This window comes from Anarhichas minor, unplaced genomic scaffold (assembly GCF_050575085.1).
Source record: "Anarhichas minor isolate MPS153535 unplaced genomic scaffold, ASM5057508v1 ptg000017l, whole genome shotgun sequence".
Classification (NCBI taxonomy): Eukaryota; Metazoa; Chordata; class Actinopteri; order Perciformes; family Anarhichadidae; genus Anarhichas; species Anarhichas minor.
The window spans coordinates 6,543,918-6,566,664 of record NW_027466463.1 but is presented as its reverse complement, the minus strand read 5'-3'; the positions used below and the strand labels follow the sequence as shown (position 1 = coordinate 6,566,664).

At 42.1% G+C, this 22,747-nt stretch overlaps 2 protein-coding genes across 2 annotated transcripts in view; both read left to right on the top strand.

Moving 5' to 3' along the window:
• Nucleotides 1-1,027: 1,027 nt before the first annotated feature.
• rbp3 (retinol binding protein 3) lies at nt 1,028-3,644 on the top strand. The gene is made up of 4 exons (XM_076093361.1): nt 1,028-2,221; nt 2,641-2,831; nt 3,063-3,205; nt 3,319-3,644. The coding sequence occupies exons 1-4, from the start codon at nt 1,028-1,030 to the stop codon at nt 3,642-3,644; spliced, it is 1,854 nt and encodes a 617-aa protein (XP_075949476.1).
• Nucleotides 3,645-6,792: 3,148 nt separating this feature from the next.
• antxr1c (ANTXR cell adhesion molecule 1c) overlaps nt 6,793-22,747 on the top strand; it is a 31,302-nt gene continuing 15,347 nt past the window's right edge. Inside the window, exons 1-10 of the mRNA XM_076092901.1 lie at nt 6,793-7,207; nt 17,698-17,769; nt 19,405-19,476; nt 19,774-19,855; nt 19,975-20,005; nt 20,116-20,189; nt 20,281-20,349; nt 20,684-20,764; nt 21,376-21,436; nt 22,596-22,694. Coding sequence (XP_075949016.1) covers nt 7,050-7,207; nt 17,698-17,769; nt 19,405-19,476; nt 19,774-19,855; nt 19,975-20,005; nt 20,116-20,189; nt 20,281-20,349; nt 20,684-20,764; nt 21,376-21,436; nt 22,596-22,694 — 799 coding nt within the window. The 5' untranslated portion in view covers nt 6,793-7,049. The remainder of the gene's footprint in view (nt 7,208-17,697; nt 17,770-19,404; nt 19,477-19,773; nt 19,856-19,974; nt 20,006-20,115; nt 20,190-20,280; nt 20,350-20,683; nt 20,765-21,375; nt 21,437-22,595; nt 22,695-22,747) is intronic.

Genomic DNA, 22,747 nt, shown 5'->3' with positions numbered 1-22,747 from the left:
TAAATTACACTGCACTATTTTTATTGACGCTACACCTCCCAACCTGGGTATTTTCATCATGTGAAATTGCCATTTTTTTCCTCTGTGTTAATATTTTATGTTATTCCCTTTTTATTACATTTTAAATGTGTTTTAGGTAAATATTTTGTTGACCCATATTAATTCATGAAAAATGTTTTGATCATTATGTAAATTAATGTTGATGTATGTCATTGTATTGGACAATTTCTCATGTCATTGATTAATTTCTTGATTGCTTGCTTATTTATTTTTGTTGCATTGGGGTTTTTTTTTGGGGGGGGGGTTTCAGCTTCCCTGTTCCATCACTGTAAAACTACCAGCAGAGGGAGTAAGTACCAAACAAACCTAAACTGACTCTTGTTCACTTCAACACCACTGTAGATGAGAGACAACTGCTATTAAAGGTGTAATAAAATCATTCAGTGGTTATTGGTGGAATTATTTGGGATTTAATTTACTCTCCAGACATCAAGAGGAACATTTCTCTTTGACCATGAAGAAATGAAAGAGCAGCTTTAAGTTTTGAATTATATGGCAATCATGAGTTTTCACATGCTCCATTTCAACATTTTCTTGAGTTTTCATCTTCAAAAATAACACGAAAGTTACATATCAATGACTTCCACTTATAAATATCGACACCAAGAGGCTTAATAAGTGAAATCACAAACCTTAAACTCTTTTCCTGATATTGAGTTACAAAGTTTTCCTCACATGACGCACTTAAATAGGTGTTTGAAATACCTTGTGTAAATTTAAGACGACTATCTTTGGCAAGACCTCTTTGTTACTACACCGACATGGCTAGGTTGTTATTGCCATACAGAAAACTCAAGATAATGCGATTAGAGGTTTATTGTGTCGCAAATCCTCTTATGTGTGTGTTAACAGAGACCTTGCAGCCAAAACAGTGCCATTCGACAAAGAAACTCTTCGGAGAAGGAGGTTTGGCTCAACAACTTGCACTTTCCATCTACTCAATTTTTGTCTGACTAAACTGACAAAAATGGCAAAGCTTATCTTCCTGGTTGCACCTCTGCTAGTTTTGGGGAATGTTTCTTTTATCCATGCCGGGTTTGCCCCCAACATCATCATAGATATAGCAAAAATCATCATGGACAATTACTGTTCACCAGAGAAGCTGGCGGGTATGAAGGAGGCTATTGAAGCAGCCGGCAGCAACACAGAGGTTCTTAGCATCCCAGACGCTGACGCCTTGGCTAATGTACTCAGTGCTGGAGTCCAGACCACAGTCAGTGACCCACGTTTGATGGTCTCCTATGAGCCAAACTATGTCCCTGTGGTTCCCCCGAAGATGCCTCCCCTGCCCCCTGACCAGGTAATTGCCGTCCTGCAGACTTCGATCAAGCTCGACATCCTGGAGGGCAACATCGGCTACCTGAGGATCGATCACATCCTCGGGGAGGAGGTTGCTGACAAGGTTGGCCCTTTGCTCCTAGACCTGGTCTGGAATAAAATCCTGCCAACCTCAGCTCTCATCTTTGACTTGCGCTACACCAGCAGCGGGGACATCTCAGGAATCCCCTACATTGTGTCTTACTTCACCGAAGCCGAGTCTCCGATTCACATTGACAGCGTGTATGACCGTCCCTCAAACACCACCACAAAGCTGATTTCTATGTCAGCACTGCTGGGGGAAAGATACAGCATTACCAAACCCCTCATTATCCTCACCAGCAAAAACACCAAGGGCATTGCCGAGGATGTTGCCTACTGCCTGAAGAACCTGAAGAGGGCCACCATTGTGGGCGAGAAGACTGCTGGGGGCTCTGTGAAACTCGACAAAATCAAAGTGGGCGACACTGACTTCTATGTTACCGTGCCAACTGCAAAGTCCGTCAACCCCATCACCGGCTCCACCTGGGAGATTACAGGTGTGACCCCCGATGTGGAGGTTAACGCCGAGGACGCCCTCGCTACCGCCATCAAGATCGTCAACCTCCGTGTCCAAGTTCCAGCCATCATTGAGGGATCGGCGACCCTGATTGCAGACAACTACGCCTTTGAAGATATTGGTGCTGATGTTGCAGAAAAGTTGAAAGGGCTCCTGGCAACCGGCGAGTACAGCAAGGTGGTCTCCAAGGACAGTCTGGAGGTGAAGCTGTCTGCTGACCTGAAGACCCTGTCTGGGGACAAGAGCCTGAAGACCACCAGCAACACCCCAGCCTTGCCACCCATGGTGAGTCCCTTGTACATAAGATTATGGTCTTTGGATGTGTCTTTAGGTGTCATTTGTTGATGTTCAAACAGCTATTTAGTTGGTTATTTACTGACGTAAGTTTCTTTGAAAGAGTTTTTAATTTACACTTTACTTGTACAACAAAAAATTATCTTGTGTTCAAAACGTTTCTAAAAGTATTCATTACAAATGTTGTGGTCATGTGGGAAAGATGATTTTACACTGCATTGGATAAACATGTTAAGTCTTTGGAGGATATGATATATGATATATATTTGGAAACGTGTAATATGCAGCAATTCAAATATCTTCAATATGTGAAATATATACCTGAAAAACAGATAAATGTACTTTTACTTAGACATATTGCCTATGCTTATACAACAAATGCTGAGTTGTTTATTTTTCACCCACCCCAGGATTATTCTCCAGAGATGTACATTGAGCTGATCAAAGTCTCCTTCCATACTGACATATTTGAGAACAACATCGGCTACCTGCGCTTTGACATGTTTGGAGACTTTGAGGAGGTCAAGGCCATCGCCCAGATCATTATTGAGCATGTGTGGAACAAAGTTGTCAACACTGATGCTATGATCGTTGACCTCAGGTGGGTAATCCTGCACAAGTAAAAGCTTCTATTCAAGATCCAGTGTGTCCATTTTGGAAAACAAATCATCCGCTAAAGCCGCTATTGCTCATCAGTCCTCTGAATATAAAGGACTTAGTTTGCATAAGTGTAGTATTTTTTTGTATGTATCATGTTCATCATCACAAAGGACCATTAGATTTCATCATGAATCTAACCTTTCTATGATGGTCTGGCTACTGTTTGGTGCAGGAACAACATTGGTGGCCCAACAACAGCCATTGCAGGCTTCTGCTCTTACTTCTTTGATGCCGACAAGCAGATTGTGCTGGACAAGCTGTACGACAGACCATCCAGGACCACCACAGAGCTCCAGACCCTGCCTGAACTCACAGGTAATTTTAAAAAAAGAAATCAAGTCATAGATTCCATAGATTTTTTACTAACCAGCACTCGTCTACCTCACACCTTTAACCTTGTTCTGCCTCCATCTCTTTCTCTATCTAAGGCACAAGGTACGGCTCCAAGAAGAGCCTGATCATGCTGACCAGCAGAGCAACTGCCGGAGCCGCGGAGGAGTTTGTTTACATCATGAAGAAGCTTGGCCGTGCGATGATCGTCGGAGAGACCACCGCCGGGTCTTCCCACCCACCCAAAAACTTCAGAGTTGGTGAGACTGACATCTTCCTCAGCATCCCCACTGTCCACTCTGACACAGTCGCCGGGCCAGCCTGGGAGGGAGCTGGTGTCGCACCTCACATACCTGTCCCAGCTGACGCCGCCCTCGAGACTGCCAAAGGCATCTTCAACAAGCACTTTGCAGGCCAGAAGTAAACCTCTTTTGCATTGGCAGCCAAATAGTTTCAAGATTTAGAATTAAGACTTGTTTGAGAAGCGAAGAATGTAGATTAAGTATAAAGTGTAATCTGCTATTAATTTTGTCAAAACCTAAGCCTTTTCAGCCTGTTTGTAATGTAGAGCAAAGGTTGAACAGTAGGATTTACCTCTACTTTGTATTTCTGTTGAATGTTTTGAGAATGAGTGATGCTGCGCAACCGATTATTTTGTGAAATGGGTATGACTAATTCTGTGTCAAAGATCAGTTTTATCATCAAAACAACTTTGATTTACATGTTTGAAAAGTCACATGTAAGATATAGGAAACAAATTGAGTAAAAACACACAAAAATTACTTTCAAGCTCTGTTTGCTATTCTTGTATTATGTTGGATTTTTGGAATTGGGATCTCTGTGAAGTGATCCACTTGTTGCTCTGGTCAGAAAACGTCATGCAATGTCCTCTGCAATGTCCTCATTGTGTATGGGAAATGCTTGGGTTGTATCATTTCCTGTGGTGAGACACAATAAAAAAGACTGAAAACTCAAATACAAAAGTGTGTGCTGGTCATGTTTTACATTAACAGAGTTTGTACCATTATAGAAGTCCTTTTTTGATTTATCGTGTATCTATTCTACAGTGAAGTGCAAGAAGTTTCCTTTTTATTATTGTGTCATAAGATACAACTGTCAGTTACGACACCTTTAACTAACAACTTGGAAGAGAAAACAAAATATGTATCTGTTAAATTGTGGCTTTAACTCACCAACAAAGGAATAACATGATGGACTTCTACGTCCGTACACATAAGACAAGTTTTGGTACCCGAAGGAATCATCCAACAGACAAGAAACAGAAGATCGGTCGTGGATTCATTTTGATCTCATGTTTTAAGGACCATGTGGTCTTTGTATAAAATACAAGAAAAAAGAGATAAGAACCCATTGTTGTGCCTACTGGATGCCATAAAGAGAGCAAACTTTTGAATCAAACAAAGGACGTATTTTATTCTGAACCTATAAATTGTCATGTCTTTCAATATCAACTTTTTTAAATAATGTGAAAGTACATTATTTCAGCTGTTATGTGTCTCTCAAATTATCAGGAACAAGTAGCTGAAGCTTCCAATTTGTATTCTTAACAGTCATAGACTTTAGTTTAATCGTGCACAAACCACAAACTATTATTTCTGTGGTGCAATTCAGACCATGAACCCAGATAATTAGGTGGGCAAGATTCCCTGATTTGAGGCCCAAATCTTACCACAAAATAATTACTCCTGACTCTGAAGAGTACTGGACCCTCTAGAAAATATATAGTCTATATGTAACATGTTGGTCTAAATCCTATGTCATTAGATTTTGGTTGTGTTTGGGTCTCTCTGTTTAACAGAAGGCAGAAGTAATGATTGTAACTAGTGGAATTTTGCAATCCAAGGATGAACTTGAGAAGCCATAAGGACATGCCAAGACTGTTCTTTTTTTGTAGGGGAGTGTACACTGGACTTGAGTGTTTATGAGTGTGTTGTAAGTGGTATGTATGTAAGCGGCTATGAAGATATACTGTATGAGTGGATATGAGACAGAGGAGCAGTGCACTGGTAAGCACTGGAATTTATTTTGTAAACCATAAGGATCTGAAGGGGGGTCAACATGTGTTGAGACACAGGGGCCAAAGGGTGACACAGTGTGGGAGGGGTTGGGGGGGTCTGACACTTAAGAACGGGATTTACCGTGCTACTAATTCAGGCTGCTACTGATTGTTTTGTAATCTGTTTGTCGGGCCTGGTTTGTGTAAAAGTGATGGGAAAAGCAAATTCTACAAATATTTCCCATGGGAACGTCAAGACCGAGCATGAACGTCGTGACGCCAATGACGTCAGACGCTACGTCCCTCTGTCCACTCAGAAGTTATCATTTAGATATCGATATTTACCCAGAGACATAGGTCACATACAATTTAAACAGTATTACTCGTTCAGAAAACTGGTTTGATTACTGTACCCATGATTGTTATGAGTTAGTATTACTGTTCGGGTTCACGGTGCAGAAAAAGACCAGCCGTAGTTAACGAACTAGCATTTTGTAGTTCTTTGTTTGTTTGTTTGTGTAATAATCATTATCGGCAAATTGAATCCTGAGAGGCATTGGCGGACTCCGCCACTAACAATAAATGGCTATTGCTGAAAAGATGCCGACCATAAGGGTTTCGTTTTATGAAAATCTTGTGGATTATAATTCAAAGCAGATACAGCTTAATAACATATCACAAATATACACCCAGCAGACCTGGTGGCACATAGTATTCATAAGAATGCTGTACAAAACAGATACAAAGTGTGAGAGGCCCTGGGGGTTTAAAGGGGCCCAGAAGCTCATTTTTACCCTGGGCCCCCTTGGCAGGTTATTCCGGCAGTGCTCACAGAGGTAATGAATCACCTCCATCTGTTTGATGAATGACAAAAAGAGAAACAATTCTGTAAGTGTATATTTCTTGTACCATGTAACTGTATTCTCCACACTCGTTTTGCAGCCTCTGGTTTATCATGATGATTACAGATGTTGCTGTTCATGGTATTTATTATGATTACAGATGTTGCTGTTCATGGTAATTAACGAGCAGCAGCACAGAGAAAGTCAACACACATGTAGTGACTTATGAAGACAAAGTGCTGGGAAAACGATACATAAATAGACACATTGGTGTTAAGACTAATTTAATGACAACAAGCTTCATCATTCGGCGACATTTCTCATAATCATGATCCCATCCTGTCCTGCGCCGAATCCTCCGCAAAATGCGCGAGTCTGCCACGTGAGGGAGGCGCAAAATGACCCATTTTCCGTCTTTCTCTCTCTTCCTCAGTTTGAAACATGAAACCTGGTCCATTTCAGCCAAGTCTGTCCCCCGTCTTCCAGTTCCTCCGCGCCAACACTGCTCTGCGTTACCCAGCTTCGTTTGGCTTTTTTTGCAGACCAGTTTTGACACTTTGACTGGAAACTTTTATCCATATAGATATATACATATATCTCTTTTTTTTATCAACCACCCATTAATTTGAGCCATCCTCCCCTTGACGCCGGTTTTGATTTGTTTCTGCAAATGCTGCTTTTAAAACTTTTTTCCCTGCTAACTGCACGTGGATTCTGAAATATCCGGAACTTCTATTTTTTTACTTATTCCATCTGGGAGAAAGCATCTCTCTCTCCGGCGTGTTGCTATGATTGTAAACTAAGAGACGTGGACGCATCGCCTGCATCCTTTCTTTTGTCTTTGTTGCACCTCTGCCTCTTTAATTATATAACTGTCTCTGGGATGTAAGAAGACACTCAAACAATTGTTTTTTTTTTCTTTTTTTTCCACAAAGGAATAAACCTTGTTTTTTTACCCGAGGGGAAAAGCATGGCGACACTTAAATTGAACATGCGTGTTGTTTTGGTTTTATTCGGATTATTTTTGCTCCCTTCTCCATCTGCAAGAGCCGAGCCGGAGCAGCAGGACGAAGAGGAGGAGGAGAGTTCATGTCAGGGCGCTTTTGACCTATATTTTGTGCTCGATAAGTAAGTGGAAACAGCTTAAAATGATATGTTCATTAAATCATATTAGGAATATCATTTGGAAACTAGCCTACAGAAATTCTCGGGTGCAATAAGCCAGCAAAACACACACAAAAATAAGCCAACACCTGCATTTTCTATTCGTGTTACTGCTACTTTTATTGCTGTAGGCCCTAGGTTTATTTCATTCAGTTATTGAAGACGATCTTTTTCAAACATGAGGTGAATGATACCAAAGTTTCTGCTCTTAACATGATTGTTTTAAAAAAAAGTAGAAAAGACTATGGACTGTATAGTTTAGCTGATTAGCACCGCTGCATCCGCAGAGACATTGTGCGTGCGTGCGCGCGCGCGTGATGACGCTGGAAAGGAGGCTGATTTACAGAGTACAGTTTGCTGAATAAGCAAAAAGAAGACCAGCGGTTTGGATGCAACAGTGATATCTCTATTTCTCTGCGGATTTAAAACCCATTGTTTCTTCTTTCTCCACATAATTTTGTCACTCTCCTTAAAACGTATAACTGTCCGAGGCAAAGAGGCTGTTATTCTTTTTAATTTTCCCCCCACTCATGCTGAAGGGATTTTTTCTGCTCTTTGCTCAGTGACTCCTCACCGTTCACTCTCTGTACGCCCACATAGGAAAAATGCTGTGGTTGTGTGACATCTTAGCGCTGGACTCTAGCCGGAGAAAAAATAAAATGTCAGAGAAAAGCAGGAGAAACTTCTAGATTGCCTGTTTCTCTTTCAATGCCTTTACTGTACATCCAAGCGCAGTAACTTGTGTTTTCCTCCATAAGGGAATACAGAAATCACCCTCTTTGCCATAATGTGACTCAATATAAAGATCTATACCTCATTATAGTACTCAAGTATGACTATAAATACTGTAACCCAACTACTCATCCTCATTGTAAGCCACTGAGCCTAATTTGATGGAGAATCTGCAAACAGCAGAGGAGGAACCTCTGTTGTGAGCAATTAGAAACTTTATTACAACTCTGCTGTTGAATCTGTTCAGCACCTAACCTGGGTATTGCTGCATCAGCGCTTATCCTTCTCCTTGCATTAATGGAGCATTGCCGGGAATGGGGAGGGGAAACAAGCAAGGACAGGAAGCAACAATGTTTATGGAAAATGTGGTGTTAATTTGGAGGACAACATGTTGCACGCAGCACCTTTAATAGCTCGTTTTGTGGGGGGCTTCACCTATGAGGAGGCTGTGAGAGATAAAAACAAAAAGAGAGAAATCTCTCGCAGATTAGCATCACTGATGACTATATAACGTCTAATATGCCATTCGGTGTATGGCTTCATCTAATTAGCTGACATTTTTCACCCTGATGGGCCCTAGTTATCAGCATAGTGACAATTTGAAGTGCCTTGCTGTACCAACTGAGCACATAATCCTTGACATGTCTCCTGACTTGTAAATGTTTTGATTCCTGAGTAGAAGTGGACACAAAACACGGAACTGCTCCCCAGATGTGCGGGGCAGCATTTGGCTCGCGCTGTGCGGTAAACACTGACACATGCTGCGAATAAGGAAACGGACTCTTTTTTTTTTTCTCCTCCTTTTGTTTCAATATCAGATGCTATTGTTAGCTGGTCTGCGTGCTTTGATGCCCACTCTAAGGGGTGACTAACAAGGTTAAGAGAGGAAGCTCATTAGAGACCTGCCTCAGCCTCAGCCTCAACCCCATCCCTCAGGCCTGAGTTGGTTTTATGAGACGTAGCCTGAACTCTCTGCCCTGGTCGATCCATGTGGAGGGCGTTAAGTGTGTGAGAATGGGGGTTTTCAGTATGTGGACTAGCAGAAGATACAGGGTAGTAAAATGCTGACAGTCCTCCCTTTCGCCAAAGTACAGTAAGACACATGGGACTACTTTAGGGATAGTGTGAATCATTGGTCACCTGGACTCCAACCCTGCGTGGATGTGTTCCTCTTTTGGAAATAACCAAAGACCAGGAAGTTCATTTACAGTGAGTTACACAACAGATTGAGCGCTCTGGTTGAGCAGAGGGGAAAATGTGGCTGAGGGCTTTTATATAATGAGCCACAGATTATGTCACTTATTAGCCACTTGTCTCTGGTTGAACCTGTTTTAATCAGCAATAGCTACAGTAGCTATTATCCACCCAATACTGGACGATTGTGTGGCATACGAATTAAATCATAAGCGTTTGGTGCCCATGCAGGCAGTGTTCCTTTCAGTAAGGTGAGAAGTGAAGCCTTAGCCATAACTTAACCAGCCGTTTGCTGATAATGTAGGAATATCTAACACACCAGTGGCTCTGTGAGGCTGTATACTTTGAGCTAAATGCTAACGTCAGCATGCTATCGCAAGGAATCTCTGTCTGTCTGTGTTCATGTGAGAATGTCCTTTCGCATATCCCAAGAACCGTTCTTCCAATCTGCTTCTCGCTTAGGCAGGTGTATTGTTGGGAACCCAAGGGAGAGCCATGTCGAAATTGGTGCAATTTGGACCAGTAACAAGTTTAATATTTAATAAACTTTGAATACACAAGCAAACTGTGCTCTCTGCAGTTCACTTATGAAACAAATATTGAAATTTTATTTAATTTGGGGGAGCACATTTTGCTGTTTGAAGTCCCTATTTGTAAAAAGTGGTGGCCACTGATGGCAACCAAAGGCCAAGCATTGGTTGCCAAATTTCTCAAAATGGTTGCCAATGGCAATCTGGCAACCCTTACCGTCGAGCCCCGTTATGTGGGGCGTTGCAGAATTGTCCGATTCAACATCATGTCTGAAGATAGCGTTGGTCGTGTTTACCTGGAAAGAAGGCGCACAGACACATGGTAATGCTGATGGAATTGGTTTATTTGACGAGTAAAGAGAAACACACTTTGGGCATTGCGTTGTAGGGTCACGAGTTTCACAGCAATGAGGAAAGATAACTGCTGCGTTGGCTCATAAAGTTGACTCCAAAGGCATTCGTTGCAGACTCGGGCAGATGATGTCATGTCACGGCTAGAACATGTAGGACAGTGCTCTCTGAGACTGGCTGCAGTCTGGGACATCCGGCACTGGGTTTGGAAAATTCGGGTTTTAGAGAGACACACTATCCTCTACTGCTAAGTGCCCTTCAGAGCTATTTATGACATACTTAAGGAAAGGACAGGTGTTACAATACCCACTGGACTCAAAGGGGGGGGAGGGGCAGCAACACAACAACCAGTGTCAGGACTGAATGGTTGCAACCAAATAAATGCAGAAGTTAGTTCTCCTTTCAAGTCCAAGCAGCCCACACGCGTTAAACTGTGACTTTAATGACTAATAGGAGGATGGTGGAGGAAATGGCAGAATGCTAACACATATCATTTTCAAGTAGGAGGGAATAACTGGAAGATGACACTATATACAAACCCAAAGGTCTCCAAATAAAACAATGGTGTTGATTGTAAAAACGTGAACAATTCCAAACCTTTGGCGATTCAAATATATATTTTATATATAAGTGTTGTTTTGATACAGTACATTGTGGGAACGTTTGGGCCGTAGCCACACCCTGCCAACCGCTAACGACATACATCCCTGTGTTGTGGTGTATGGTATATGAGACATACAACACCAAGGAACTGATGTCACCGCTACTGTAACCTAAATGAAGTCACACACAAGCTAGACTAAAAGTCTACAGCTGCACTCGGGTGTAATGTTTACCATGTCAACCATCTTAGTGTGTTAGCACACTAACGTTGGCTAATCAGGCCCAAACACAAAGCACAACTGAGGTTGATGGGAACGACATACGCTTTGTATGCGATCATTAGGACCAACGTATTAGACAGATTCCAATCTTGACCTGATGATGGCGCTAGAGGAAAAGTCAGAGGATCACCCAAAGTTATTAGGCTTAATTGTCTGCGTAGCAGGAACATCGATACAAAATGTAACAAAATGTAAATTACTTCATTTAATGAAATCCCTAGAGCCACGCGGCTAGCTTGGCTAAAAATCTGCATGCAACCAGAATGAAGAAACAGGCTGATGGTAGCTCCCCACCCACAACTCCAGAGAATAACTGAGGACTTTTGTGATGTGCTTTTTGGCCAATTTTGCTGTCCAATTATGAAACCTTAAGCTCTAAAACAGTCACTGTGGTCATTGGATGTATACCTTTAAGCCCTATACTGCTGCACGTGTATTTGCTGATCCGGAGCTGACGGCCCTGCAGTTTAGTGTTTTATATGTTTTCATATGGAAGATGAAATGATTCACCTTTGAGCCCTAGTGCTAATGTTCACTTCTTGATGACTGCATTTACACTATTATGTTTATGTCGATTGTGCACAAATTAGAAGCAATTATTGCGCAATATTGCTATCAGTGTTTAATTTGTGGATTACAATATCAGCTAAAGAAGGTGGAATTAAAACAGACACATGAAGTCTTTCCCTTTGTGTCAATGTCTGTCTGCTTTTGATGTATCTCTCTTTCATTTCCACCAGACTCCTATTTCCGCTCGAATCCATACTCCTCATTGCTCCTCATGAGATACACTCTTTTCACACCCCTTTCACACCCCTGTCTCTTTGTCTTGTAGGTCCAGGTCCGAAATACAGTCATTTCCGTTTGTTTTTTCAAAACTACTAATCACGGCTGCAAAATGTTGTTGTTGTTAATGTAGTCACGAGTTGGCGCACCGGTTTGGGCGTTGGGTCATGCTGCCTGAATCCTGGCAAGTCAGCGGAAAAACCAAGACTTGCAGCTGCAGTCCATAAATATTTTGGATATGTCTCGCAATGGAATACGTTCTAGCTCTGGAATGACACTCGCTCTGTGTTTTGTCATTTGGTCTTTTGCAGCGTGCTGCTTTGGTGTTTTCGGCAGGAAGAAATGTCTTTTTAAATCTTACCATGCTGTCTGACGTCCCACAGGGACAAAACGAAGACCAGAGGTTTTAAAGGGAATGAATGCCGCTCTAACTCCTTTCTAAACCCTCTGGTAATATATTATATATGACTCTGACCGTACAGAAAAACAAGGTGCATTACAGATGGTCTGATGAAGCCAGAAAATAAAGACTCTTATGACACACACCTCACATGCCTCTCCTCCAGCTAATTATCCCGTAGTTGTTTTTTTCCCCCAAACAATTCCTCAACAATTTGGGAATAGAAGTGCAGCATTAGCTCCTCATTGACTTCTACAACGGCTGTAAAAGTAGGTTTGTGGTTTTAAACAAACAAATCCTTGTGCCCAGTCAGTTGAATTGGAGCACCACCATTGGCTGCAGGCTGGGGTGGTGTGGGTAGGCCCAGCTGGAATGGCAGACAGCCTCCTCGGTGGAGTTGGGATTTTTTTCTTTTTTTTTTCTTCTTCAACACTTAGAACCGTGAGAGCGAAGCTGAGAGCCGCTAAGACTTTAGAGCGATGGAGCTTTTTCCCACATGCCGTCATCCCGTTGCCCTCTGGGAGAGAAGTGCTTGCTGGGTAGTTAAAAGTGGACTTAGTTGAGAAATTAAAGAAGGCTTGATGTCAAACACGCTTCAGCTGTAATATCCTGTGCTAGAGTTTAAAGGATTGCAGGCATACTCAACAATTCCCTGCCTTTCAAAATGGCCACTTTAGGGCCCATAGCATTTTTTTTTAAACATCAACTGTTTTCTCCTTTGAAGGCTCCTTAAAGCAGTATTATGTTGACATAAAAAAATGACCTATGGTACTTATAATGGAAGTAAACGGAAAACTTGTTACCGTATCCTAATTATTTTGCTTGAGAAGGGGACAAATGGCAAGTTCACTGAAAAAGAATGTTTTTCTTTTAGTTTGCATTGGTGTAAAAATTAAAAGCCCAATCTTTTAATTGACCAAATATCAGATGCAGTAAAGAGCTTGCTACAGCCCAAATGTAAGCAGTCTAACACGCTTTACTCAAATGGCGAACACCGGAATGTTAAAAAGTATACATATACATTGTGAGCATGTTAGTGTGCTTACGTTAGCATTTAGCTGATAGCCCCCTGTGCCTAAGCACAGCCTCATAGAGCCGGTCTAACATGGCTCTAAGTCTTGTTGTATAGTGTGGAAATCATTAAGCAGACACTTAAAAGTTGCTTGTGTTTTGTAATCCAGTACAGTGATCATCAGGTTTGCATTATTGTTTTTGCTAAGAATAGCATCATTATGTGATAATTCAACCCAAAGTCAGTCTTGACATTGATTGTATTTCATTAATATAATAATGTAACACTGGTAAGCATTAATGCAGACTTGGCGTTCACTGTATTGGAACATTAAGACGTGATGCACAGTTCAAGAATGCATCAGGAGTCAGCTAATTGATTGGAACAACTGGAAAAAGTTAGAAAAAATAACACCCATAACTCTTAAACTGTATCGCCTGTATCTTAAAATGGTCGGCATGAATTTAAAATTGTTAATCTCTTGTCAAAGACTGAAACTTGTTCCTGCTCTGTCTTTCTGTTGTAACACTTTAGCCCTCATCCAGCTGAACTGTATGCTCACCTCTATACACACACAGTCACACCATCTCTCTCCTCAACACACACACACACACACACTTTATGATTCATTTTCTGCAGAACCAGCCGAATGATTTGTCAATTAAGCAAACCCAACCTCAAATATATCCCTCTGGGAGCCTTATTGACTCATTATTGAAACAGTTTTTACCGTGTATAGTTTAAAAACATTTTTTGGCTTAGCCTAACAACGGTCAGTGGTTCCATTGAAATTCAAATCGACAAGTAAACACAACCACGTCTCAAGCTTATATAAGCCATTATAAGAGAGTTGACAGTAGAGTGATAACAGGGAATGAGGTGGAGAAAGATGTCCACAGACCGACTTGCCTTAAAACCCAGAGGCCAGAGTAATAAATCAGATTTTAAAAAGATATGTTCACCACACAGCAATTTCATCAACTGTTTACACTTTGCTGTGGTTGTCTGGTGGGATTGGTGCTTCGGGCTGTTTTGTATGCCAGCTGTGTTGGCTGAAGCACACGGGCGACACTCGGCCTCATAGTTTTTTATCGAATCATCGGCATGTTTCCTCTGGCAGACGAGTTTTGCGTTGGAGCCAACAGATTTTTCACATTATCTCACTCCCAGTCAGCTGAATTTACTGTACGATAAGGCTCTTCATCTTTCCCTTTTTCTCTTTCCTTCCTCTCCTTTTGTTTCTTTTTCTCTCTCGGCCCTTGGATGGCGCACGTCCAGACACATGCTCTTCATCTCGCTCCGAGAATCTGTCAAGATCAAGAGAACGCTGTCGCTCGGCTTTCGTCGATTTGCTGGGACATGGCTTCAAACCGCCGTTGGGTCTTGATCACTTTGTCTGCAAATTGTATCGCCCCGCCCCCTCACCTCTCAAACCTACTTCATGTGTTCAAACTCCAAACCACTGAACTCCAGGGCTCAGCTCGGACCATTAAAATGAGATCAAAGGATTTAGGGGGGAAAAAAGGCACCACATAAAATTGTTTCGTTAAGAGTTATAGAATGAAACGGCCCACTTCCTTTAACCAGTGCTGTTTGGACAGGTGAGTAAAACTGCAAGCTAGGCCTCGGCCCCACGGCTACAGCCACCTCGGTCAGTTGAGCGGTTCCAATGCAAACAAGAGTCATTGTGGTTCAGGAATAAAGATAAGCAGATGAACACCAAAGGTGGGAGTCCTCAGATTCACCCTGGTGTTAAATAAATACTCAAAGATGATCCCCACACCTCTACGTGACCATTAGATGCAGGAACGTCTCGCCAGACTTTCTTCTTCTGCTTCCCCCTCCTCCGTCGCTGTAATGGAATAGTTTACAAAAGAAATTGGCTCCTGCCATTCCTTCAGGTCAGAGACCGTCAGTGTGTGTCTGTGTGTGTGCGTGTGTGTGTGTGTGTGTGCAATCCTTGTGTGACTGTTTCTGTTTGCGCTGCACATTTTGTTGAACATCCAAGCTAAACATCTCTCCCACCTCAAGCTTTTTTATGTTTGGGGAGGATTTTGTTGAGCTTGTAAGGTCTTGTCCTCTTTCTTTGCTCAGTCAGCCTTGATGTGGGGGAACGAGTCATGTCATTAGATCAACAACAACTCGGAGAAAATGCTTAGGTCGGACATTTAGTCGACCGGCATTTGTGTCGGCTCAGACTAGACGAGTGAAAACAGTGAAACTTGCATTACAAGTATATGTTATTTTGGATGCTTTTATTGTATTTGGAGGAGAGGGTCTAGATATTACCAGCATGGGTGGCCCAAAGGGAACCTGAACCTCTACCTTTGGCAGAGGGGCAATGCTCGACTCATTCTGCAAGATTCTCTGTGTTTTCTCTCAGAAAGTTGCTTTCCTTTTTAGCAGTTCGTCGCCTTCTGAGCAATCAATTCTGTTTGTTTTCCTTGGACTTTAAGTCGATGAAGTTTGCTCTCATTTCAGCTACTGTTGCTCGTGTTGACTCCCCTTGGAATGCTCGTTGCTGCGGAGTTTGTTGAGAGTTTTGAATGCAGATTAATTTCAGCATCTGCAAAAGTAATTGCTGATCGACAACTCTATCATATGAGATGTGCGACAGTAGAATTCATTATTCTTGCCTCTTTAAAGTGGAAAAATGGAAACTAGAAGATTACGAACACACAGTATTCTTCATACATTGTCCAGTCTGCCAATTAGAGCATTTAGAGTCTGGAAGCATAAAGAGCCTTGAATGACTGAGGCACGATGAGAAAATCCCTTGGCTGTGTCTACCCCCCCGAGGCCTGGCCAAATAATTACCCCTCTGCTGCCAAGCAACAAGTCAAAAACACCTTAGGGTATAACCTCTGAGACACACAATTCTAAGGCAAATAACAATAATCACAATTGATTTCCATTTCAAGTTTTGGCCATGTAGCAGGTGCTGTTTTCCAAAGCAACTCGCAAGACGAAGGCTCAGGGTTTTGTGTATCTACAAATATCCAAATAATCAAAAAAACAATAAGCGTTGTTAATAGTAATCTCATTTACTGAACAGATGTTTTCTCATCAGCCCAAGGCATGAAAAGCCTGTGAACCAGAAATTGTTCAGTCTGTGTGTTATGCCTAGAGGGGGATTCTCAAACCGATTTCTTTTGAGTGTGCTGGGAACTGATACAACTAAAAGGTACGCTAGGATAACGAACTTAGTGTTTAGTCTGGTTCCTGTTACCTCCCATACAAACAACTGTTTCAACCTGATGATTTCTTGCAGTCAACAATAAAAAAGGTCACATTTGTACGTTTGGCTCATCCTCAGTGGACTGCATGTCAATGGAAACACACCAATAAATTGAAACCCAGCTAATCCCTGTGGATAGAAAAAACGTGTTGACCTTCTGTCCAGAGAAATAGCAACACATCAATGCCGGCCAGTTCCAGTGTGTCTAATGCCGTTACATCAGTTAGTCAGCACCTAGAATAGCATTGAGTCATCCTTTATTCTAAGCAAGCCTCTTCCACTAAACAGGCCTCTAGTTTGACCACCAGTCAATTAGCTCATTTCCCATGTGTCATCTCTCTGGCTCACTCGTTAGCTAATGGATGACCAGCTGACCGGTCACATCATGCCGGATAGACCTCTCCGTTAATGCTCACACTTAATAAAAATACAACAAACACACACACACACGCACACAGTCTGTCCAGAGGAAATGAAGGTAGCTCCGTAGGGAGTTTTTCATAATAGTCCAGTTTTATGGAGGTTCCCCTGCGGAGACCGGTACCTATTTCCTCAGCCTTGAGGGCCTCATTCAGGATACAGGAGGGTGCTAAATTACACACCAGACCACACCACCATAGCCTCTTTTATCTCAACAGGCCCCTCATGTATAGCGCAGGCTAATTGTTTTAAGTTATTCCCTCCAGTGGCATTTACATAAACGTGATGGTCCATGTTTTTAATTAAATTTAGGTTTAAGTTCCCCCCCCCCCCCACCAAGGTTTAGTAACAGATAAACGATGTGCTAGCTATCAATCTGTTGCTAGCTAGACAGCTAAAGTAGCATTCTAGCTGTTGATAGAAACGATGTAATGAAAGTAATGTTCCTTCCATTAACTAAACAAAAAAACAATACTTTTTGTTAAAAGATAATTTCAACAGAAAGTGAAGTTACTGTAACAAGTTGAACAGTTGTGTTTGGTCCAGAATACATACAGCTTGTTCTTGTTTTGGAGCTAATGATGCTACCACCTGTTTTGTTTTTGGCAAAGAAAGCAATATTCTTCTTGTATGACTGCCATAACCTGTGGAAGTTAGTGTGTCTGATAGATAATTCTAGCTGAACAAATAATTTGTAACAGATATGTATACAGGAATCGTAAACTATCTTTAATCTTGGATTAAGGGTGAATGTGCTTCGCAGGTTTTATAATAGCTGTATTTTGATTAGCATTGAGCTACTTTGAGGATATTCTTGCTTACTCGTGTTCTTATTGTTACTTCTTTCAACCACTGTATGGGGCATTTGAACTCATGATTTATATATATTTATTTGTTTTTGTCTTAGGTCTGGCAGTGTGAAGAATCACTGGGAGGAAATCTACTACTTTGTGGAGAATCTAGCTGAGAAATTCAAAAGGTAAGGGCTCCATGCTCCATGCTCCATGCTCACATAGGCAAACATACATGTCAACACAATTTATCCATCAAGTATGCAGTACGAAAGGGGAATGTATCCTGTAACATTTGAAAGGTTTGAAAAAAGGTTTCACGACTGGACTTTAAGTCTTGGGACACTTTACTGCCTTGCTGCCTCTGTACTCTGTACTTCCTGGAGCCCAGAGCTGAAGATCACTGAAGAGAAACACATACTTTACGCAGCAGTAACCCCGGTAAAGTAAAGTAAATATCTGTCCCTACAGCGACAGCTGGCAATGTGCTTAGCCACCCAGCATGCAAGCTGATGTTTCACTGTCTTCAGTAGCTGAGCTGATGTCTGGAGTCAGTGGGGGTACCAGCAGTGACTACAGGAACAAAGATCTTCTATGTGTAGAAGCGGCCTGGTTTTTACACCCTGGGTAGACACTGCAGCTTTAAGTGTCTCAACTCAGATCTCTTTCCCCAAATGCTACTCACCTCTGACGTTTTATAATGAGTGCCAATGATGAGAAGTTCCACATGGATATTATACAGGTAAGTAGTACTCTTGAATGAAAATTATTTTTTAATCTTGTTTTTTTTCAATAACATTTCCCCAGCAGCATGATTGCCCCGAATTTACAAAGTTGAATAAGCAAAATATAAACTGTATTCATACTGTGCAGCCTCTTCATGAGATAGAAAACATCTGTCTGTTGGGAGTATGTCGTCAAAGTTCATGTGATTATCAATAATTTGCATCCTTTTTAGTTTTTTTTTAACATCAACCATATTGATTACACATGTGTCAAACATGCAAAACCAATCTTTCAGTGAACATAAAGAGAACTCTATTGAAGCAAATGAAGATATTGTAGATATGACTGCATCCTCTTATGGCTAAAATATGAAGTATAATAATACAAACAATACAGTGCCGTGTAAAATGCAAAATTTCAACAGCTAGCCCTTTGTTTTGTCCGTACTGCTCGAAGGCCACAACAACACCTGCAGCTCTGCGGTTTGACCATAGAGAAGAACCAACCGTCCACAAAGTTTTTCACAAACATGACAGCGCTTCAAACAGCGCCAATCTGCTTTCACTTACTGTCTCTCGCAAATAATACGACATTTTTTTACGTCAGATAGCTGTGCATGTATGTTTACAAGCACGCAATTCCTTTCTGAAGATAGAATTTCACCAACAAACAAAAACAACAAGCTTTCCCCACATCTGAGGGCTCAGCGATGTAGTTTGAATACAAACTTTTGAGTCGTGTCACGCACAGGAGGTTCGAATCGTGCTCGCAGGCACAACTCCGTGCATGGTGTCACTTGACGTCTTGGTGTGTCGGGCTGCATTCAAGATGCACTTCAGGAAAACAATATGTTGCTTTCGCAGTGTTACTGTGACCCTCACAATGTTTGTAATTAATCTCAGATGGTGTGGAACTGTTTGTATTACTTACATGTTGTGCAAGGTGGGAAAACACCAACTGGCAGCCAAATGCTCTGTGTTTGGCACGTATCGTCAATAATTGATGATAAATGATTTTTCTCACTGCACTGCCAACAATGTGGGAGGCTGAATGACAGGTGAGATGATGGGTTTTTGTGTTTTTCTTTCCTGTTCCAGTCCCATGCTGAGGATGTCCTTCATAACATTCTCCTCCAGAGCGTCCACCATCATGAAACTGACGGAAAACAGGTAAATTAAGTTCTGGCTCATACCGTCTGTTGTTTAATGTGATGAATTAACTACAACCGACTAATCCAAGCTGAGTTTTTGTTATGAATAAATGTTATTACAGCACGGAATGCTGTTGCACCAGAGTGAAAGAAGATGCTCTCTGAACTGACATGAAGCTAAAAATAAAATGGACCTGTGTCACCGTGTGACTGTTGAGAGTGTCCCCAGCTTGCATTAGTGCTCCACTGACTAAAATCAACAGTCTCAGGGGGGACTTTTGTAAAGGATAGAGACATATGTCCTTCTTCTCTGCAGAGGGGACATCAGAAAGGGGCTGAACGCTCTGAAAAATGAGATTCCTGGTGGAGACACATTCATGCACCTTGGACTGCACAGGGTAAGCCTGTGTCGAAATTCTTTTTCATGTTATTCTACACTTCTTCTTTTAGTTCAAATGTGAAGCTTTTTGGTATTTCCTGTCTTTCTCACCACGAAAAATGTCTCCTACTTTTAAAGGCAAACGAGCAGATCCACCAGGAGAACTTTGGTACGCATGAAAGAAAAAAAGAAAAAATAACTTTCCCTTGTGAATAACTACTTCAAGCTCATGGTCATGAATTATGTTGAGGTTACAGCATGTCTGCATGCTTCTTCCAGGCACGGCCAGCGTGATTATCGCGCTGACAGACGGAGAGCTGCAGGAACATCAGCTCATCACTGCGCAGCAAGAGGTAGCCACTTATAGCTCCGGCAGTGGATCACACGTTTTATTTGCTTGAGTGCCAGAACCCACTCGCTTTAATTGCTTGTGTCTCCCAACAGGCGGAGAGAGCCAGGTCTCTTGGAGCTATTGTGTACTGCGTCGGGGTCAAAGACTTCAACGAGACGCAGGTAACGCCAACGTAATCCATTTGTGGCAATTTTACCTTTGTGTTCCCCTAAATGTCGTTCTGTCTGGTTTGAAATAAAGACCATGCATGTACAGTATACCACATGTGCTCAGGAATCCACGCTAGAGTGTATTGAGCGGCCCCTGTGCAGTTTGGCTAACCCATAATTTAAGATTTCCTGAAATCCAATCCAAGAGATTTTTTTACCCTGAGCTGCCTCTTAAAGCTGCCAATTTATGTACTTATTCTATGTTCTTCTCTAATTTAGCTACTTATCTCCTCCCCCCTTTTTTTCCTCCTCCCACACCTCCGTCTCCACCTCTCTCCCTCTGTAGCTGGCCACTATTGCGGACACCATTGAGCACGTGTTTCCTGTGCTGGGCGGCTTCCACTCACTCCGGGGAGTCATCGATTCGGTAAATAAACTCTTCTCCGCTCAGGGGAGCGTCCCTGTAGCTGAAGCTCACATACGGCGGACGTCCACAGCGTTCATGTATTTATCTACAGTCTGTCAGAGCTGCCTTCAGGAAACACTCGCTCAGATATGAATGCACAGAGAACCCCGTTACTCATCAGACATCCGGTCGCTACATCGATTTATCCAATGCAAGAATACAAAAGCAGCACTGATTCATATCTAACTGTCAGCGTTGTAGTCGAAGATTCAACTCAAACGGGGTTTTTTTTAAACGCGTTAGGTAGAACTGTAGGTCTTTGTGGACACTGGGCTCATGAAACTCATGCACATATTTAAAGAGTACAGTACAGGCAGGGTCCAAGAACAACAAGCCCCGTCTCCCGTAATGTTACAGACTTACATCTCCAAACTCCCGTGGAGTATACTGATGCGGCCATAGTGTTTAAAATATGCGTTTCAAGAAGTGGAAAGTTTTCAGAAGTGATACAGTGTGATTATTAAGCTCTTAACTGCCAGTCAAGTTTGATAAACCTGCATGTTACAACGAGGCCAGCAGCCGTGTAGGAGAAGAATAGAAAATAAATGACTTTCTCTTTGTTTACCCTCCAGATCATCAAGAAGTCCTGCATTGAGATTTTGGCAGCTGAGCCGTCCAGCGTGTGTGCCGGAGGTGGGGAGCTGAAAACACACACTCGAACACACACACACACACACACACACACACTCACACAGTCGGACACAAACTGAAGTGGGTGCCAGCCTCCCATCGTTTCTTGAACTGTGTTCATTTCATTACTGCGTGCCCCGTCTCCCCTGCTCTCTCTTCAGTAATGACATTCCCAGATCATACATGAGCATCCAGGTCACTTACAGGAAATCTCTCGGGACGGGGCCCCGCCGTGGGGATAATATTGTAGGCTCTCATTAACAGGGTTGGCCGTGAGAGAGTGACGGTGCGGATATTGGATTATAATGTAAAGTGGACAAAATCTTTAGTGTCCTGCCAAGAGAAAGATCATGCCAGTTAAAGGCAACATTAAATGGGCATTAAATGGCACAAATTAACAGTTAAAAGTTGCACTTTTGGCAACGGCAGAGGGACTTTTACAGCTTCTCACATCTGCTTTTGTCTTTTTTTGCAAGCAGTGCATTTTACAGAGTATTTCACGTGAAACTGAAAAGCAGTCTCTGGCCTGCTGCTCAGTTCAGTCCTGCAGGTTCAGTCTCATCTTCATGGATTTATCGCTGAATATTTTCCCTGTTACAGGCAACATCGCAACTACTGAGGTTACATACTCAATCGTATGCTGAGTGGCTCAGTTGTGGGGTGGAAAGGTTGACTCTGCTGGCATTTTCTACTGTGTTTACTCAGATTCCCTCTGCCCGATGACAAGCAAATTAGGGCTCATAAATTAAAGACACATGCCTTATTAGTTTAGATTTGGGCCTGATCTGATGTGTTTCTATTTTACTGTAACTCACTCACTAGGATGGACCGTCTGTGTATTTCTGTCTCTTGGTCATATTATTTCTGCATGTTATATTTGTTTACATAACAGGGACAATAACAAAATGTTAGGGAAAAAATGGGGAAGTATAAATATATGTACATATATACATGCACATGTCCTACATATACATTCATACATATTTAAAGTAATAAGAATATAAAATCAGAATAAAGGAGGTACTATGCATTCTTAGATTTGAGGACTGAGGCCCATATTTCCAGCAATCTCTGTCATGTACCATACATGCAGTATAAAATGTTCATTTTGCTTGCCAAAGAGTGTTCCAAAAAAAATGTCAATTGTGCGTTGTGTAACCAGAGTCTTTCCAAGTGGTGGTGAGAGGAAACGGCTTCCTCCACGCCAGGAACATCAACCAGGTGCTCTGCAGCTTCAAAATCAACGACACCGTTACAGTCAGTGAGTACACGCCTGCACTTCTGTCTCTTAATGTAACAACGTTTAGATCAGTC

Excerpts from the sequence above, each read along its gene's own strand:
- rbp3 (XM_076093361.1), top strand. The coding sequence starts at position 1,028 with ATGGCAAAGCTTATCTTCCTGGTTGCACCTCTGCTAGTTTTGGGGAAT. Across the intron at positions 2,832-3,062 it reads GCTATGATCGTTGACCTCAG|GAACAACATTGGTGGCCCAA; the intron begins GTGGGTAATCCT and ends TGTTTGGTGCAG. Across the intron at positions 3,206-3,318 it reads GACCCTGCCTGAACTCACAG|GCACAAGGTACGGCTCCAAG; the intron begins GTAATTTTAAAA and ends TCTCTATCTAAG.